The sequence below is a fragment of the Geotrypetes seraphini genome, chromosome 9 (assembly GCF_902459505.1).
Source record: "Geotrypetes seraphini chromosome 9, aGeoSer1.1, whole genome shotgun sequence".
NCBI classification, from domain to species: domain Eukaryota; kingdom Metazoa; phylum Chordata; class Amphibia; order Gymnophiona; family Dermophiidae; genus Geotrypetes; species Geotrypetes seraphini.
The window spans coordinates 134,672,389-134,692,940 of record NC_047092.1 but is presented as its reverse complement, the minus strand read 5'-3'; the positions used below and the strand labels follow the sequence as shown (position 1 = coordinate 134,692,940).

At 45.6% G+C, this 20,552-nt stretch overlaps 1 protein-coding gene across 3 annotated transcripts; it reads right to left on the bottom strand.

Moving 5' to 3' along the window:
* Positions 1 to 5,102: 5,102 nt before the first annotated feature.
* Positions 5,103 to 9,226, bottom strand: LOC117366932 (transcription cofactor HES-6-like). 3 transcript variants are annotated; one of them, XM_033958990.1, is made up of 4 exons: positions 8,598 to 9,226; positions 8,026 to 8,121; positions 7,689 to 7,767; positions 5,103 to 5,859 (listed from the first exon to the last, which is right to left on the bottom strand). In XM_033958990.1, exons 1-4 carry the CDS (start codon positions 8,658 to 8,660, stop codon positions 5,426 to 5,428), a joined length of 672 nt encoding a protein of 223 aa, XP_033814881.1. In that variant the 5' UTR covers positions 8,661 to 9,226; the 3' UTR covers positions 5,103 to 5,425. The 3 variants fall into 3 exon arrangements, with proteins under 3 accessions (XP_033814881.1, XP_033814880.1, XP_033814882.1); XM_033958989.1 differs by having other exon boundaries at positions 5,103 to 5,862; positions 8,598 to 9,224; XM_033958991.1 differs by lacking the exon at positions 8,026 to 8,121 and having other exon boundaries at positions 5,103 to 5,862.
* Between the last annotated feature and the right edge of the window lie 11,326 nt (positions 9,227 to 20,552).

Here is a 20,552-nt window from a genome sequence, read left to right as displayed (position 1 = left end):
TCTCTCCCCATGGCTTCCAGTATCACCTATATGCTGATGATTCCCAGATCTACCTTTCCACACCCAAAATTTCACCTAAAATCCAAGAAAAAGTTTCAGCCTATTTTGGCTGACATTACTGCCTGGATTTCTGCTGCCACCTGAAACTATATATGTCCAAGAATGAGCTGCTCCTCTTTCCTCCTAAACCTTCCACTCTTCTCCATCTCTGTAAAAATACTGTTATTGTTCCTGTCTCCTCTGCTCGTAATCTTGGAATCATCTTCGACTCTGACCTCTCATTTTCTATGCACATCCAACAGACTGCTAAATCCTATTGCTTCTATTTCTACATCACCAATATTCACTCCTTCCTGTCAGAGCTTACTGCCTGGACCCTTGTTCACACCTTTATAACCTCACACTTATAAAGGCTGAACCACCTCTCCCTCCTGCAATCTGTGCAAAACTTTACTGCATGACTTATCTTCTGCTAACCTCACTACACTCATCTTTCCCGTCTCCTCAAATCACTTCACTGGCTCCTTATTTGCCTTCTCATCCAGTCCAAACTCCTATTACTAACCTACAAGTGTGTTCATTCTGCAGCCCCTCAGTATTTTTCTTCTCCTGTCTCTCCTTATTTGCCTCCGAGAACTCTGTTTCTCAGCTATGTTGCTTTTATCTGTGCTCTTCTCCTCCACTACCAGTTCCAGACTTCGTTCCTTTCATCTCTCTGCCCCATATGCCTGGAATAAACTACCTGAGTCCCTACATCGTGCCCCTTCCATTGTTCAAAAGTAGGCTGAACACACATCTTTCTAATTTAGCCTTCAACTCATAACCCTAATCCCCGCTGCCCTCTGCTCACCACCTTAGTCATTAGTTTAACCATCTAACTGTGACCCCCCATACTCTGGCATCCTATTTGCCTTTATTGATTAGATTGTGAGCTTAAATATCCTTTATGACTCTGTACAGTGTACGTCTGGTAGCATTCTAGAAATTAATAGTAGTAGTAGATGACACTGTGCCTTATAGAATAGTGTGCAGCCAGATGTGCATGCAAATTTTAATAAGTGCCACTTTATTGATAGTTCAGAGCTCATTATCCAATTTATTTGCATGAGAAGAATGCCTAAAGTTGGGTGTGCAACTTTAGATACCATATATAGAATCTGGGGAATGATGCCCATACCATAGTCATATGTTACTATGATTGGCCTCTGTTTCATATGTCCATGCATATGCTGTAGCAAGCAACACAATACTGCAGCCAATATTAAGTCTATTTAGCTGTGTAGCCTGTGTTGGTGTTACAGGATCAGATTAATGCATTTTGCAATAATAAAAAAAATATATCACTGCTAATGCATTAACCAATCGAATTAATACAGCTAAATTATTCCTAGTTCAGATCCACAGGATCAAATTCTTTGTAGTCATCTATCAGAACTGCATTTGGTAGAATGAACTAGCACAGTGCCATAGCTTTGCTTCACCATTTCTGTCTGGTCTCTCTGCTGAGCTGGATCTATTTCCAGCTGCTGCTTCTGGCAGCTTTCAAGACCTCTAGATAAAAGGGGAGATCTTTCCGAGGCAGAGCAGGGGGCCAGACCACCTGCCTCTCCTTCAACACCTCTTCAAACAAACTAGGCTCTATATTGGCTTTCCAGGCTATTGAGGCACCATTAATTAGCATGCAGATTCATAACTTTAGAACCTTTCTCTTCTAAATGTACTGCCTGTACCTTGATAGTGGTAGCCAAATGTTATTAAAAATCCAACCAGATTTCTTTCTGGACTTCTTGGTGTGGTTAAAGATAGTAGATGACACGGTTAGGCAGACTAGATATCTGCTTTCATTTTTCTCTGTGTCTATGTTTCCTTAGGTTCAAACCTCCTTTGCATGCATTGATAGATATAACAAACAGCAATTTTAAAGCTGTCTTTCAGTTAGTTAGCTGGTAATAATGTCAAAGATACTGTGTAAAAATGGAACCACTTTGTTCTTTACACTGTAAGTGCAATGACTGAGGTATAAGCCGAGGATGGTCTTTCGACTGCAAACCTGTGCAGAATGTATAATTTAGGGGTGGACCTGCCATCCGGCCATGGTGGAGAGATGATTACTTTACAAACAAGGCCACAGCAAGGTAAATACACTTCTCCCTCCGTAGTCGCTGTGATAGGGGATTAACAGAACCGTAAATACTGAAAAACTGTGAATAACTTTTTCATATGTTATTCGCTGTTTTCTATTACAAACCATCGTGAATATAGTGAAACTGTGAATAACATGGTGGGAGACCTGGTCTGTTCCTGAAAGAGAGGCAAAACACGGTGAAGAAAGTGCTGGGAATCAGCGATTTTCTCTGTAAACACTTGGAATCAGCGATTTCTCTACGCAAGCTGATGTAATTTGGGGGGAGGAGCCAGCAAACTAAAAACCGTGAATAATCGAAACTGCGAATGTTGAAACCGCGAATACGGTTTGCCTATATTCGGATTTCCCACCATCAACTGCTGCACTTTGAAAATGGTCCATGAAGATCAGGCCACCTAATGCAATCACATCTGCTCCTAAAACACCAAAACGTCAACCTGTTGATATTTGCTGAAGATAAGACACAATCTCCAGTTTACAATCTCTGCTCAATACAGGTGAATTCACTCTGCAAAGGAGCTGACTTACTCCCAATAAAATATGTCCAGTAACATGTGCATTATTTAATGCCTTTTAATGAGCAGATTGAAATGCATTACTGTTAACAATACCAGTCAATACCTTTTAGCAAATAGACCCCCAGTAGAGAATAACATGAGGACAAATTTTTCCCTGTCCCCGCGGGAACTCATTTTCCCGTCCCATCCTGGCAAGTTCTTTTCCTGACCCTGCCCCATTCCTACAAGCTCCTTCCTCATCTGCATAAGCCTCAAACACTTTAAAATCATAAGTGTTCAAGGCTTGTGCGGTTAGGGCAGAGTTTACAGGAATGGGGCAGGAACAAGGGCAGTGACAAAACTCACGGGGACGGGATAGGGAAATTGAGTTCCTGCAGGGATGGGGAAAAAGTGTCCCGTGTCATTTTCTACTCAAAAGTACTGCCTGTTTATTAAGTGAGCAGATATCACCGGGATGCCACAATACTGCCATATGCAGGCAACTCAGCTGTAGTGTCTATTTAATGGCATTTCATAAGAAACTTTTATTAATGAATAAATAAAGGAAAACATTCCAATATTGTGCAGATTGTTAACTAAGGAAGAAAAAGCCCGACTGAACATTACAGAGAAATTCAGTATATCTCTGTGGCATTGTGATGGGGGTGCTGGCACCTCTCTGCCCCCCATGCCATGCTCGTGCCATCCCTCCTCCCCCACCTCTTTAAATCTTTGCCAGCGTGAGCAATCTTTCCATCCTAAGAACATAAGAATAGCCTTACTGGGTCAGACCAATGGTCCATCAAGCCCAGTAGCCCGTTCTCATGGTGGCCAATCCAGGTCACTAATACCTGGCCAAAACCCAATACTTGTCTCCCCTCTAAAATCACTTCCGGGGAGGTATTGGGGGGGCAAATGAGGGCATGAGTGTGGCATGGAGGGATGGAGAAAGAGCAGGGGGGGGCATGGAAGGAGCAGGGGAGCGGAGAGGAGTGTGCAGGGGCGCCACTGCCCAGGCACTGCCTCCTACCCTCGCTATAGCACTGGTTATACCTGTAAATAAGTTTTGGTTACTTTGAAAAGTTGGGAATAATTCTCTGTAAATCACCAAAAGACAGGTGACAAGATGCTGTGTGCTACAGAATAGTAACATCCCAGTTATGTGCCATTTGCCTGGTATAAGTGTCCTCACCTAAATGTTACAAATGTGCATAAGTTCTGGGCATGTCCCTGACCCACGCATGCCCAAATTACAGGAACAAACTATAAAATTTGCACACTAAGGGCTCCTTATACAAAGCCACAGTGGTGCAGCAAATGCAACAAAGCCCACAGGGAGGGAATGGGCTTTGTCGCATTTGCCACCCAAGAATCGCTACCGCAGTTTTGTAAAAGGAGCCCTAAGGTTGTAGAACAACTATTAACGGCTAGATTCACTAAGCAAACCAATCGTGTACTGATCGGTTTGCGAGCCCTTTGCAACCCGATTTCCCTCCGACCCGATTCACTAACCTGTGTCCCAATCATCCTCCGATTCACGCATGCAAATGAGGGTGAATGGCATTCAAATGATGGCAGGCAGCGATTCACAAACCAAAACCCTGCAACACCGACTAGGCTGGACTGCTGAGGTCCTTTCCAACTGCCCTGCCTTCTGCCGCCCTACTCTCTGCCCAGAACTCCTATTTCCAGCCTTGATCTCCTGCCTGCCCCGAACTCCTGCAGCCCTGACTCTCCCGCCTTCCCCGATCTCCTGCTGCCCCGACTCTTCCACCAGCCCTGACTCTCCTGCCTGCCCTGATCTCCTGTTGCCCTGAACTCCTACAGCCCCGACTCTCCCACCCTTCCCCGCAGTGCAAGCCCATGGTTTTAACCCGTGGGCTTAAAGCGGGTTAAAACCATGGGCTTGCTAAAAAAAACAAACAAACCAACAAACAAAATTCCTACTGAGAGCATGTGCAGACCATCTACAGGCAAGGAAGAAGGTCTGCGCATGCTCAAGGATCGCTCTCTAGCGATCCGTGTGGTGGGTGGGGGAAGGCGTGTCAATGATCATCCCCATTTGCATGCAGGCCTTTACTAAATTCGACGGCCTGCATGCAATCTGGCACAGATCAGACACGGAATCGGGGGTTAGTGAATCTAGCCCTAAGTGCAGGTATGTGTGTAATGCAAATTAGCACCAATTAACACCAATTATGACTTATAATCAAATGTTAGTGTCAATTAGCAGCTAATTTATCAATTAAATTATGTGCATAAGTGTGTATGCAGGTAATAGAATGCCTACAATTTTGCAAGCTAAACATAAAATTGGGCTCACAGGATTATAAATTGATGATTCTGTTTTGCACAGTAGCATCTGAATAAGTTAAACATCTCATTTTTATTTTAGAGTGACATTTATCAGTGAACTGATAAAAGCTTCTGCCCTTAGCAAAAGCAGGAGACAAGAAAAATATGGGAATTCCATCTTTATTAATACAATGTTAATTCTTTTAATATTATAAGCATGAAAAAGAAGTATTTTTTTAAATTACTGTACACTAAAAGCCCAAGAAAGGTTCTATACAATAATTTAGATGTATTAAATAAATACAAATAACAGGCAGCCTTCTACAATATAGGCTACAATATAGGATTACTTCGGCTTGAAGTATCTGGTCTTTAGTACACCTACAGGAACAGTCTTGCTCCAAAAGTGTTTTAAAGAAGCATATCTATAAGATACATATAAAGAGGTAACTACAGATTAGAAGTAAAGTTTGTTTGTAAGTATAGGTTACCATGGTCTCCACATGTCCAGTGACCCCATACTTGGGTTATAAAAATAAGAGCAAGTGGGTTGCTGGATCTGGCTGAGAGGGGCTACGCCAGGCTGCTTGGAGAGAGGCTGAGATGAGGTTTTCAAAGGCTGTTTGTCCTCGGCATGGAAGAGCTGGTCTGGAGGTAGGCCAGAAGCTGCAGGGTTTTCCTGCTTTGGGGCAGGACAGTTCTCTATTGCTGTTGACGGTGGATCATGGGGTGAGGACCTCGGTGTGGTTTTGCCACTCTCCACGCTTGATCTGGGCAAGGACTTCAAAAGGTGGTTAAGCAGACGGGCTCCCAAGGCCTTGTCAATCCACTCACAGGTCAGGAGCAAGTTGTGTACCTCGTGCATGCACTGAATGTAACCAGTGCTGTATCTCTGCTGAGCTTCCAGACCCACTTTGGAATCTGCTGTATTAAATGGGAAGTGAATGTAGGTTAATTAAGGAGAAATAAAATTGTATATTCTTTCTATAATGGCTGTTTATGTTTCATGCACGAATGTACCTTGGGGAAGTCTGTATCATTGTATGCAATCATGCTGTTTGTTGGTTACAATAAAAATACATTTAAAATTAAATTCATAGGACCATGCCTACAGCAAAGACTGCTATAGAAGCCTTCTGTAAATTAATGCATTAATGAGTTGAATTCAGTGAATATGAAAGGCTTATTACAGACAATTAGGAAGAATCTGGTGTATCATCATACAAATACCCCCTCACATAACAGAAACTCATAGTTTTTCCCACAGCAGGATTTGATGCCTTTCAGCTCCAGACCCCCCTCTAGTGGTAATCAATAAGATTTACAAGACTATTTTTGCCTCATAACTTATAACTTAAAATCATGAGCTTCATTCTGGAGTGCAAAATAATTAAAATATTTTGTGTTATCCTTGCTTCTCTTCAGTAAGCTCTTCCTGTATAACCATCCCTCCTCCATTAGAAAATTACATGTTACTGCTCTGCTAGTTTTGAATAGAGCCCGGAATGACATAGTCTACATACCGTATGCAGCGCGAGGGGCCACTGAAAAGTTCTCAGCTCAACAAAGTTGGGGCATTCTCTGTTGAGGGCTATAAAGTTAGTCCGCTGATTTTCAACTTTTTTTTCGTTCCGTCGGGAAAAGTACGGAACGAAAAAAGTGTAAAATCTCTGGACTAAGGGGGAAATTCTACAAACAGCACCTTAACTTAGGCACTGTATCGGTGCCTAAGTTCATTTGGGAAATGCTGTTTGAAACGGCAAATAAACTTTAAATTTAAAATGACTACTGGCACCTTAAGAAAGGGTGCCTGAATCATGCCTCCGGAGATGCTTACCGGTGCCTTACACAACACCACTATGGGCATGGCTAATGCTGGATGTGGCGTTAAGTGCGATTCATGCCTATTTTTCACGGAGGCACGGTTCTCTATACAACGCTGCCACATGATTGACACGTGATCGGTGCCATATAGAGAACCTGGGCCTAAGTGTATAGCCCTTGATGGAGACTGCCCCAACTTTGTTGGTTGGGCTGAGAACTTCTCAGCAACCCCTCGTATATGAGTGTAAGATAACTAGCTAATAAGAGTACCTCAAGGAGATAGAATTATAAAAAGGTCGCATTAGGGAAGGATTCTGAAAGATGGCTATTTTCTAATCTAACAAAATAGAAGCATGCATAAAAATGTGAGGACAGAATGAAACAAAACCCAATGAAAAAGTAATAGAAAGTGATTTAAAGTCAGCAGTGCCCCAGCTGATATCTTAAGAAAGGAGTAGCATGTTTTGAACCTGGAATCAACTTCTACTACACTTCACCCCAAATCCATATACACTTCTCCCTCCGTATTCACAGTTTCAGCATTCGTGGTTTCGATTAGTCACGGTTTTTAGCTTGCTGGCTCCTCCCCCAAAATTACATCAGCTTGCATAGAGAAATCGCTGATTCCAAGCGTTTACAGAGAAAATCGCTGATTCCCAGCACTTTCTTCACCATGTTTTGCCTCTCCTTCAGGAACAGACCAGGTCTCCCATCATGTTATACGCGGTTTCACTATATTCACGATGGTTTTTAATAGAAAACAGTGAATAACAAATGAAAAAGTTATTCGCGGGTTTTCTGTATTTGCAGTTCTGTTAATTCCCTACCACAGCAAATATAGAGGGAGAAGTGTATGTGAAAAACCCAAAAAACAAATTCCATGGGCCCCAGAAAGAAAAAAGAAAGATCCCCGAAGGCACACTCACCCATCAACTTGTTACTTTGGATGTTCTGAAGATGTTTTACAGTCATTTCAAGAATGTCTGCTTTTTCCAGTTTAGATTGCTGTTGAAAAAGAAAAAAAGTGATAAAACGTTTCACTCCCAGAGTGGGTCCAATGAGCATGCGTATGATATGTAGACATAAGTGTCAATATTGCAAATCGATTCGGGGGCACTAAATGCATCACTAAATTCCACACACAGTTAAGGAACTTGTTCAATACAGGGGGCACCTAGGTGTGCAGAAAACTAAGAAATGTTATTATTAAACGTTATTTTAAAAAGCTCTAAGAGATCTGAACAGCACAGTCCGTGCACTTACGTCCAAACGAAAAGCGCCCACGACAGTTTCTTTCAGCTGGTCCAAACAGTTATTTATCCGTTCCCTCCGTTTTCTTTCAATCAAAGGTTTCCTTAACTAATGAGCAAACAAATGGGGGGGGGGGGGGGAAAGATACGTTTTAGAGATCAGTGCAACCATATTGCCAGGCTTCAGAACCGAGTATTGCCTATTCTCGGAAAGGAAACCTCAGCTAGAGCTGGATCCCTGTTCCGGGGAGGGGTAAAACGCACGTCCTTAAAAATCTGAGGTCCGTGCCGCTTGTAGTTAGTTTCTGGCTCTGACAGACCTCGATGCCAAGTAGCACGGACCTCATATTTTTAAGGACGTGCGGGTTTAGATCCGCGAGGTCCGTCTGGTCCGTGAGATCCGCGTTTTACCCCTTCCCGGTTCCCTTGCAAGCAATCTTAATCTATTTGTTGCTCATTCTTTACACCCCCCCCCCCCAAGAGCCTGTAAAACAACCCCTAGGAGCCTTCTAATGAATAAATTCGCATCCAGACGGCGTTGAGCTGGAGCTGCGGCATATGGGGGGGATCTCAGGCCTCACTCACCTTCCGCTCCTCTTTGGTGCTAGCCAGTTTCTGCATATTGCTGCCTAGATCCGCGGCAGTCATTGTAATCCGGGGGAAGGAACGGGGGGAGATGAAGGGGAAGAAGCTGGTTTCTTCCCGCCGCTCTCTCCTATTTATAGCCTTGAATTAGCATGCGAATGAATGCCTTCCTTTGGCTGAGGCTCTTTTCCCACACGAGGGTCCGAGCCCAGAGGCTTGTGACCATCAATCAGGCCTGACAGGGCACTGTTTCCTTTGAATGGCTAACTTGCCTGCCCCAAAACAGCGACAGATGTCCGGCCTTCAATGCTCCGTTCCGCAGAAACTTTTTTTTTTTTTTTCCTGTGTGTGTGTGTGTGAAACAGAAGGGACAATCAAGAAAGATCACAGGCCTCTCCCCAGCCGCAGAGTCCCAGGAATAAACAACTTCAGCTACACTTAAGGACAGGCTTTTTTTTTTTTTTTTTTCCTCTCTCCACACATTTTCTTTATATTGTCTTTGAAGTAGTTACTGTCTGCGTGAAAATAAAATAGGACACCAGCCCCTTTAAATTCCAAAGTTGGAGCCGCTTAACTAAACAGTTAAGACATGTGCAGCCTGCAGCTTTGTTCTTCCTGCCGGGTGACATTGTGGAGCGGTCCACAAGAAAAAAAAAAAACAGACTTCCTATTGAAAGTCTGATGCTCATAACCGCATGCTACCCTGTACGGAAGCTGTCAATTTAAAATGTTTCTATTGGGATCAGCAGCAGAGATCTGGGGAGCAATGTGGATTTGCTCCCCAGCTTTGACTACTAGGAATAGGCAGCCAGAAAATGTTTGTTTCGTGTAAGTTTCCGGGAATATTTATTTCGATTATTTTGACTGGCCATTTTTTCTCAGCTTGGGAGCAAAGTCATTGAACACACTCTATTTGGCAAAAGGGGGCACTTCTCTCCTGATGCCGTGGTCACACATGCACTATCAGAAAAAAGTGCACTTTCAGAAAGAGTGTATCCTTTTTTTCCCCCAAATAGTGCACCCTCTTTCAAAAGCCTGTGCATTTAATGAACGTTTATGTTTTGTTCTGCTCATTCTCAGGTTTTAATGTTGTACAATGACTTGGGATGTGTCAGCGACATTTTTCATGTCACTGAAATGATGGCCCTAGAAAAGACTGCAGAGCACCTGTATTACACTTTTACCTTGGAATTAAAACGGAATGTAATCACAATGGGATTTCAATTACACAGTCAATTGCTGAAGAGCTGAGCATTTGAGCTAATCTGCCCTGTGCTGGACCAGAGTAGGGGTGTAGCTAGCTACCATTGAGCAAGCCCAGCAAAATGCCCGGGACCGCCTACAGCTAAACCATCCTCTCCATGTCCTGAGGGCTGGGTCCTCCACAGCTACAGCATCAGAAACAGAACTAAAGGCTGCATCTCTGGCCCATGGGACCTTTCCTCTGCCACGTCCTACCACACTGATGCAACTTCCTTTGGGCGAGATGCAGCAGAAGAGAGGTCCCGCCAGCAGGCGGGTAAGTAGCTCAGCGCAGGGAGGACGTGCCGGATCCAGAGAGTGAGTGTGCCAGACTCAGGGGGGCACTGGACCTGGGAGGAATGATCTCAGTCCTCTCACCCAGAGCCTATTGTCCCAGCTACACCAATGGACCAGAGTACAAATTGTTTCATTAAAACAGTGTTTTTCAACCGCTGTTCCGCGGCACACTAGTGTGCCGCGAGATGTTGCCTGGTGTGCCGCAGGGCCGCCATCAGGGCAGTACTACCAGTCCTGCATTCAGGGGCCCGGAGCTGACAGGGGGCCCGAGGCAGGGGCGCCAGTAGCTCGCCAAGGCAAAGTGAGTTGATCACCCAGGACTCACTTTGTCTTGGCGATCTAATCTGTCGAGCCGATAAGTCTTCTTCTCCCCGACGTCAATTCTGCAGTCGGAGAGGAAGTTCGGGCCAGCCAATCGCTGCCTGGCTGGGCGGAACTTCCTCTCCGATTGCAGAATTGACGTCAGGGAGACCATGCGTCGACGTCGGCTTTGGGGCCTGTTATCCATTGGTGGGTCCTGTTCCCCAATGGCAGCGGCAGCGGCAGTGGCAGTGGCTTGGGGAACGGCAGGGAGAAAGAAAGAAAGGGGGCAGGCAGGGAAACAGAAGGAAAGAAGAGAAACAGAAAAAAAGAAAGAAAGGTCAGGGAGAGAGGAAGAAAAAGTTGGGGGAGGGAATGAGGTGTGGAGGAGAGAAAGCATACAGGCTGATAGAAGGGAAGAAAGATTGGATGCACAGTCAGAAGAAGAAAGTGCAACCAGAAATCACCAGACAAGGTAGGAAAAATGATTTTATTTTAAATTTAGCAAAGTGGAGGCAGTATTACCACAGTTTTCAAAGGAATTTGCCCAAATAACTTAATAGTTAACTGGGTAAATTCCCAGAGATGAAAACTTCCCTTCACTTACTATGCACAGTTCTGAATTTATATCTGCTGTCTATATTTTACAATATGGTCACCTTTTACTAAACCGCAATAGTGGTTTTTAGTGCAGGGAGCCTATGAGTGTCAAGAGCAGCGCTGGGCATTCAGCGCAGCTCCCTGCGCTAAAAACTGCTATTGTGGTTTAATAAAAAGGATGGAGGGTATATTTGTCTATTTTTGTATGCTATAAAAACCAAATACAGAGAGAGACTGAGAGCTGTTGACGAAGAGCTACGTGTGTGTCTTTCTTCGATTCCAGCCAGAATATCAGCTTTGTGTTCAGCCAAACAGGCCCAGGTTTCGCACTGAATAAAGTATTTTATAATTTTTCACTATTCTGTTTACTTAATATTTCATAATAAAGTAATTATAAAATACTTTCTTTGTGTTTAGTTGATATCTATTCAAGAGAATTACTTTATATATAGTCAATATAGGCACAGAGTTAAATTTTTTAACATTTTCTAATGGTGGTGTGCCTCGTGATTTTTTTCATGAAACAAGTGTGCCTTTGCCCAAAAAAGGTTGAAAAACACTGCATTAAAAGATACCTACAGGCTGATGGTGAGATTGTGAATCAGCACAGTTCATGCAGGGCTAGATGCACAAAACACTGTGAGTCGTTGTTGGCCAACTTTTTGGCTGACTGGAAAAGTGACTGATATTCCAACAAGTTTTCATGCAAATGATTTGCCCAGAGACTCGCCGGAATTCCATCTGATCGGTCGCTCTGAGAGCGACTGATACATGTTCAGAGCTGATTTGGGGAAGCCTGAACAGCTGAGTGACAGGGGAAGCCCCAAAGCAGCCTCCTGTCACTGAACTATTGAGGCATTTTTACACACACACAATATCTGCCCCTATAAAAAAAGAAAAAAGCACACACCCTCTGTCCCTTCCTCCTGCCGCCAGCCCCTGCCCTCCCAAACCCCCAACACCTCCAAACCAATCACCCCAACTGAAGATTGACAGGAGGAATGCCCACTCCTTCCTGCCGCCAGCCCTCCCGAACCTCTGACACCTGAACCAACCCCTCCAACTTACGATTGGCAGAAGAGATGCCCACTCCCTCCTGCCACAATGACCTCTCCTGTGAAACTTAACCCCCCCCCCCTTGCCAGGCCTCCCCAACTGACCCTTCCCCTCCCCTTTGTTAAAAATTGGCTTGACGGATGCCCACTCCCTCCTGTCACAGAATGCCCCCCTCTGAACTCCCCACACCCCACGAACCTCCCCTGTACCTTGTAATTTGATGACAACAGAAGGGATGTCCAGACCCTCCTGTTCCGCAGGCCGCCACTGCAAAATGGCAGGCCTTCCCCTTCCTAATGCATCCTGTGATACAGAGGGAGGAGTCTAAGGCCCCAATTGGCTCAGATGCCTAAGGCCCCTCCCTCCTGGGATTACAGTGAGCCTCTGTACAAATTATTTGCATGGAAACTTGTTGGAACATCAGTCACTGTTCTAAAGTTGGCCAAAACAGCCAACAGCAACTCAAACGGTTTTAACGACCGTGTTTTGTGCATCTAGCCTATAGATGGGAAGCTTACAAAATCAGAGATACCTGTTCCAGGCTGGCGATTTGGGTTATCCTGGACTTCTGACTACCTCACCCTAATACGTTATGGGATCAGCAGCACTGATTTCAGTGGGCAGGATCAGGCACTACAAATCCCATACTGCTTAGGGATGTAAATTCAAGACCAGGACTGGCAAAAAAGTCTGGAACTGAGTAACTTTGTATCTCTGGAAAACTGTCCCAGTCTAGCAAGGGTATCACCAAAATCAGCAAAAAAAAAAAAAAAGTTCCAAAGTTGATAAGATTTGGAGCACATTGGTTGGCCTATGATACAGAATTTTTGTTTTTAGGTCTGACATAAGTTTTTCAAGTTTATTTTATTTTTTATATATAGCATTGGGTAAATAACATCTATGCAGTTCTTTTGGGCTCCTACAGAAGATTAATTGAAACTAGTCTTTACTGCACTATAGTGCCATGAATCTTCATTTGCACCTTGCCAGGGTATTTTCCTCCTACCTCATTCTTTGCAGTGTCTTGGGTAGAGACACTATCTGTGGCACAGAATCAGGTAGGATGTTCTGGCCAGCAGGTGTCACTATTATATAATGACCAAGGCTTTCTTCCCTCTCCCACCTCCACCCTAGGGGCTATGGCTTTGCCTCTGCTGCACCCCAGTTTACCTGAAGAGCAGGAGGACAAAGTGAGGAATCAGCCTCTTATACAGATGCCAAGTTATCCACTTCCAAGCTGGAGACTTTTTGTCCAGTCCTGGTTGTGAATTTACATCCCAAAGCAGTGTGGGATTTGAAGTGCCTGATCCCATCCATTTAAAGCAATGCTGCAAGCCCCATAATGCACCAGGATGGGGTGGCCAGAAATCCAGGATTGCCCCAAAATCTCCAGCAAGGCCAGCTCAAGGCATGGACCAGATGAGGCCTACCTCATCTGCTCCCCTGATGCAGTTAAAGCCTCCAATCCTGGGTTTGGCAATCCTCTCTCACTTAGGCCACCCTCCCTCTGTCTACCTTTAAATGAGGTGGCTCGTTTCAGGCACTGGCAGCATTTCACCTAATGCTACCCACACCAGCCTGGCATTTTAAACCCTGCCATGCCCTTAAGGAAATGTGAAGTTACATAAAAGTAGGATATGGCATGATAAAGGAGTGAGAGGTTGCAGTAGCCATTTGCAGATAGCAGCCGCAAGGGGACAGGAATGAGGGGGTTTTACTCTTGACCCTAACGCCCCCACTAGAACCACTAGGGATACAGGTAGGCCTAGGGAAGGCTACCTAGAACTTGGAGGGTTGTGGGGGTGTGGAAGACTCATTCAGGGGAGAGGAGAGTTTTGAGAGGGTTACCATATGACTCCAGAAATAAAGAGGACGAATTGAGATATCTGGGTTTTACTTCCAATAGCAGTAAGGAGGACAGATAGAAACATCTGGGTTTTACTTCTATGAAAGTAATGGAAATAAAACCAGGATGTCTCAATCCGTCATCCTTTTTCTAGAGTCGTGTAGCAACCCTAGTTTTTGAGTCTGGGAGGAGGGGGGATTAGTTAAAAACTAGTTATGCAAGTCAGGGGCATAGCCAGAAGTCCCAAAGGTGGACTGAGGGGGCCCAGTATTCTTTCCCCACCCCCAACACACACAGCCACTGCAATAAAACATTACCTTTGCTGGCAGGGATGCCAAGTCCTGCTAGCTGAAGATGTCTCCCTGCTGGAGTCCTGCCAGTGCTGAATGAGCAGCACTTAATTCAGCAGGCACGCTTTGGCCACTAATGCTGGCTCTACCATGCATGCTCAGCTAAGTCCAACTGAATTAAGTGCCTGATCCCATCCATTTAAAGCAATGATGCAAGCCCCATAATGCACCAGGATGGGGTGGTCAGAAATCCAGGATTGCCCCAAAATCTCCAGCAAGGCCAGCTCAAGGCATGGACCAGAATTTGAAGTGGACAGAGGAGAATCAATGGGATGTAGCGCTGCTGGGGTACAAGCTCTACAGGAGGGACAGGACCCACAAGAAGGGGGGAGGCATAGCACTATATATAAAGGACTCTATTTACTCGGTCGGGATGGATATGGCAACGAAGGCAGAGGGGCTGGAATCACTATGGGTCAAATTGCCGGGAAACAAGGGTGCAGGCATAAAACTGGGGCTGTACTATCGCCCACCTGGTACGCCGGAAGGAGTCGGACACGACTTGGAAGCTGAACTGAGACAGGAATGCAGGACTGGAAGTGTAACAGTGATGGGGGACTTCAAATACCCGGGGATAGACTGGAGTACGGGTCACTCCAACTGCACTAGGGAAACAGGATTTGTAGAGGCTGTGAGGGACTGCTTCATGGAGCAACTAGTCAGGGAACCGACGCAAGAGGGTGCTACTCTTGACCTGATCCTAAACGGATTAGGGGGGCCTGCAAGAGGGGTAGAAGTGGGAGGGCCACTAGGCAACAGTGACCACAATGCGATCAGATTCACATTAGAAAGGGGGACACCCATAGTAAGGAGGACCGCAACAACTGCGCTCAACTTTAGGAAAGGGAACTATGTTGCTATGAGGGAAATGGTGGGGAGGAAGCTCAGAAACATCTTTAGGATGGAGACTGTAGGAAGCGCCTGGGACCCTATTCAGGGACACCCTGCAGGAAGCACAAAGAATGTAAGTCCCCAGTTTCAGGAAAGGCTGCAAGAACAAGCAGTCAAAGGACCCGGTTTGGATGTCAACAGAAGTAAAGAGGGCAATAAATGACAAAAAAGTATCCTTCCGGAGATGGAAAAAGGACCCAACGGAGGAAAATCACCAGGCGCACAGGAAATGCCAAAAGGAATGCCACCGAGAGGTTAGAAAAGCAAAAGGGAAATACGAAGAGGGGCTGGCCAGGGAGGCGAAAAACTTCAAGGCATTCTTCAGTTACGTAAAGGGGAAGCGACCAGCGAGAGAGGAGGTGGGGCCGTTGGATGATGGGGATAGGAAGGGAGTGATTAAGGAGGATAAAGAGGTAGCTGAGAGGTTGAACACGTTCTTCTCGTCGGTTTTCACGAGAGAAGACACATCTAATATACCGGACGCAGAGGAGCTCATGAGTGGGGAACAGGCTGAAAAATTGGAGCACATAGAGGTAAGTAAGGAGGATGTCCTCAAACAGATAGACAGGTTGAAATGCGGCAAATAACCGGGCCCGGACGGGATCCACCCAAGGGTTCTGAAGGAACTAAGACAAGAAATAGCGGGCACAATCCAGCATGTTTGCAACCTATCCTTGAAAACTGGAGAGGTACCAGAGGACTGGAAATTGGCGAATGTCACACCTATCTTCAAGAAGGGATCGAGGGGTGACCCCGGGAACTACAGGCCGGTGAGCCTGACTTCAATTATAGGGAAGATGGTGGAAGCTATGATCAAGGACGGCATTTGCGAGCACATCAAGAGAAATGGCCTACTGAGAACAAGCCAGCACAGATTCTGTAAGGGAAGGTCATGCTTAACGAACCTTCTGTACTTCTTTGAGGGAATAAGCAGTCGGGTGGACAATGGGGAACCCGTAGACATCATTTACCTCGATTTTCAAAAGGCTTTCGACAAGGTGCCACATGAAAGGCTGCTTAGGAAGCTGTGGAACCACGGGGTGGGAGGGGATGTGCACAGATGGATCAAGCACTGGTTGTCGGGTAGACTGCAGAGGGTCGGAGTAAAGGGCCAATATTCTGACTGGCGGGGAGTCACGAGCGGTGTGCCACAGGGATTGGTGCTGGGGCCGTTACTCTTCAACATATTTATCAATGACCTGGAAAAGGAGACAAAGTGCGAGGTTATAAAATTTGCAGACGATACCAAACTGTGCGGCAGAGTTAGGTCCAGGGAGGAGTGTGAGGACCTGCAAAGGGACCTGGACAAACTGGAAGACTGGGCAAACAAATGGCAAATGCGCTTTAACGTGGAAAAATGCAAGGTCATGCATATAGGGAAAAAGAACCCGTTGTTCAACTACAAATTGAGGGGGGCATTGTTGGGAGACAGCAGTCTTGAGAGAGACTTGGGTGTGTTGGTGGATGCATCACTGAAGCCATCTGCACAGTGCGCAGCAGCCTCGAAAAAAGCCAACAGGATGCTGGGCATCATAAAGAGGGGCATAACAACCAGAACGCGGGAAGTCATCATGCCATTGTATCGAGCGATGGTGCGTCCACATCTGGAATATTGCGTTCAATATTGGTCGCTGTACCTCAGGAAGGACATGGCAGTACTTGAGAGAGTCCAAAGGAGAGCAACGAAACTGGTAAGAGGCCTGGAACACTGCCCATACGCCGAGAGGTTGGATAGGCTGGGGCTCTTCTCTTTGGCAAAAAGGAGGCTCAGGGGAGATATGATAGAGACCTTCAAGATCATGAGGGGCATAGAGAGGGTGGATAGGGACAGATTCTTCAGGCTGAAGGGGACAACAGGTACGAGGGGGCATTCGGAGAAACTGAAGGGAAATAGGTTCAGAACAAATGCAAGGAAGTTTTTTTTCACCCAAAGGGTCGTGGACGCTTGGAATGTGCTACCGGAGGAAGTGATCGGGCAGAGTACGGTACAGGGATTCAAACAGGGATTGGACGGATTCTTGAGGGATAAAGGGATCATGGGATACTGAGAGAGGTGCTGGGATGTAACACAGGTATAGAAAGCTAACCAGGTAATAAGTATAGAAACCCAACCAGGTCGTGCATGTGCAAGACCGGAGGGTTAGGACTTCGATGGGAAGATAGGACTCAATGGGAAACCAAGGTGGCAAAGGGGCCACTTCTGGTGATTCAGACAGGTCGTGACCTGTTTGGGCCGCCGCGGGAGTGGACTGCTGGGCAGGATGGACCTATGGTCTGACCCGGCGGAGGCACTGCTTATGTTCTTATGTTCTTAAGTGCTGCTCGGTCAGCACAGACAGGACTTGTGCAGAAGACTTTGGCTGGTGAGGCTTGGGATCTCCCTCCAGCCACAAAAGCAGAGAGGGCTTGAGCTGAAGGTGAGGGGGTCCAGGCCCCCCTCCTGTGGCTACATTACTGATGCAAATCCCCTCCTAACTGTTTTATACCAGGACCCATTTAGGCTCCAGCAGCCATCCACACTGAATATCTGGGGCTAATGTAGCTGACGGGGCTGGGGGCAGAACAGGGCGGGGCCACATGTCCTGTTTTTTTAAAATGAAGAAATCTGGTACCCTACTCAAGCATATTTATCAAGGATATCCTAAAATCGCAACTGTTTGCAGCCTTTGTGAACTACTGATAGCTAACGGTACCTAAACAAATTTCTCCCTCCACTCCCTCTCTTTAAAAAGACAGCAGCTAACATCAAATATGCTAAAATCTGTGGCACGTCTGTAAACATATAGGGGAAGCTCCTTAAAAGGAACCTGAAGAAGGGACACAACAGAATATAGGATCAGAAGAGCTAGTTGCCTGCCTCTTAACAACTGCAAACCAATGTCACAGCCTCCAGCAAGTAAAAGTGCCTAAAAGGCCTTATTTAAAAAGAACTCCTCTCCACTCTGCCTCTGCTGAAAATATCTTCATTGAATGAACTTCCAAAGATGAAACTTTGCAGCACTTAGTCATTTTCAGCAGGGAAAGTTGAAGGGGTTAAAAAGTTTTCTTTCCCACCTTGCACCTCCCTTGTAGACTTGCTGTCCACTTTTCGGCTGGTTATTAGATTGTTCATGGTTATTAGGGTCGTTTGAATAAACTATTGTGCTGCGCTGCTTTCCCACGTCCTTTCTTTTGCAAAGAAGTCGCGTGTCTTAAGTCAAAAGGAGGCTGTGGCCATGATTTCCTAAAGAAACTTTTCAGAGCAGGACATCTGCCTTGGAGGGGATCTGCCAACATCTGCCACACTCTGCTCATTTTTCAAACCCTTTCTTCCCTCTCAAAAAATGCAGGAACAGATGTTAAAAGTTGCTTTCTCTCTAAAGAGTGTGAAACACTTACAGAAAAAGGAAAAGAAAGCCCAAAGTGATGCCAGCTTTCACATTTTAAAGTCTTGGAGGAGGAGGACCATGCTTTATATAATGAACTACTATGCTTTATATTTCCAGCTTTGACACTCCTTCCCCCCCCCCCAGCACATCCTCTTGTCTACTTTTCAAAATTTACACTGTTCAACATATGTCAGGTAATATTCTCTGCACAGCCATCACCTTTTAATTAAAAAGGTTTTAAATCTGCTCCAAAATCTGAACTCTAAGACTATCAAAACTTTAGTGCTGCATCAAAATATCCAGGGGAAGCCCAAGGGTGTCTGACACCGTAGACAAACCTTTAACATGCCACTTTATATTGGAATCCCACTTTGTCTTTCCCACTTTGTGTCGGAATCCACCTGTCTGTTCCCCTCATCTCCTTTTCCCTCTCTATTCCCTATCCAGCATCTCTCTTTCTCCACCTGTGATCCAACATATCTCCCACTCCCTTCCATCCCTCATTGTCCAGCATCTTTCCTTTCTCTCCCTTCCTTCCTGACAATGATCCAGTATCTCTTCTTTCACTCCCCCCTACCCACAATTTGATAAATTTCCCCTTTCCTTCCTCAGTATACGCACCTTCAAACATGCATTTACTTCTAAACATCTCCTCCAGCAGTAGCAGGCAGTGATTCACACATTGCCTGTGGCCAACCTGGACCTTTCCCTCTGACACAACTTTCTGTTTCCTACAATTCAGAGCACATCAGAGGGAACTTCTTTAGGATGACCTCAAGAAGCATGTGTTGGGAGAAATAGCCAGGCTCATTCCCCCCAACAGATGGGAACCTCGAGGTTCTTGTTGCCCTCTCCTCCCTAGTCCTGTACCAGAGATTATAATATAAAAAATGAATGGCTGCTGCCATAAGAAATCCCATGGGTAAACCTTGTCCCATTGCAGTGAAGATCATATTACACAAAAACAAATACGATAGAGTAACTCTGCGGTCCTCAAGACTGAAAGTGAATACCACTATGTTAGATATTTAGGCCTCATCAGTACTCTCTTTTTTTAGATTGGTTTTAGATAGGCCAAAACTGGCCTAAAGTTATCAGATGCCCTGGGCAAACCTTCAACTATGAGTCCCTACCCCCATGAGGTGCATCAAAGTCTAACAACCTTCCCCCCATAGTTTGGCAGCTCCTCTTCCTCTTCTTATGTTCCTCCATCCCTCATGGCAAGCATTTACCTTTTCCTTCTCTACCCTATTTCCCAAGGTGGCCAGCATGTCTTTTTTCCATCTAAACACCCTCTCCCCTATTGGCCAGCATCTCATCTTCCCTTCATTACTACCATCAAATATCCAGCATCAATATCCAGCATTCCCTCCTTGCTTCTGAGCCATTGTTGCCCATTCCTCCTTCTATGCCAGCCCCAAGTCGGAGGGAGTCGTGGCAGGAGGGAATGGGCATCCTTCCTGCCATTTGTCGGTCGCTGCATGTCGGGGGGGCGCATTTGTCGGGGGGAAGCGATTGTCGGGGGTCATTGGGAGAGGACCGTTGTGAGCGGTGGGGTTTTTTTTCTTTTTTTTTTATAGGGCAGATATTTTGCGTGTGTAATACACGTAAAATATCTGTGCCATGGAAAAAAAAAGCCATGCAGACCTGTTGGTAACACAGTTACCAACAGGTCTACAGCAGTTGGGTTTTAGGATCGTAAAACCTGATGCAAAATAACCAAGCAAATGTTAGTGAATCAATCGCTTGGCTATTTTGCATGGGGTTTTACAAATTTGCAAGCCCGGATCAGGAAATGGGCGATCAAGGGGAAAAACACACGGTGGGCCATTTTGTGAATCGAGCCAGTTAGCAGCGATTGTCGCTAAACCTGTGAAAACAGGTTTAACGACAATCGCTGACTTTAGTGAATCGGGGCCTTAGTTCACCGCCACCAGTATTACAGCTAGAAATTCAATTCCAGGCCATGTCTGGGCACCGGTATAAGAATAGCCATACTGGGTCA

Bases quoted from the DNA above. Each gene is read 5' to 3' on its own strand.
- LOC117366932 (XM_033958989.1), bottom strand. From the start codon at position 8,660: ATGACTGCCGCGGATCTAGGCAGCAATATGCAGAAACTGGCTAGCACC. The intron at 8,122-8,597 runs GTGAGTGAGGCC...TTTGCTCATTAG, and splicing joins GCACCAAAGAGGAGCGGAAG to TTAAGGAAACCTTTGATTGA. The intron at 5,863-7,688 runs GTGAGTGTGCCT...CATTTAATACAG, and splicing joins CCAAAGTAACAAGTTGATGG to CAGATTCCAAAGTGGGTCTG.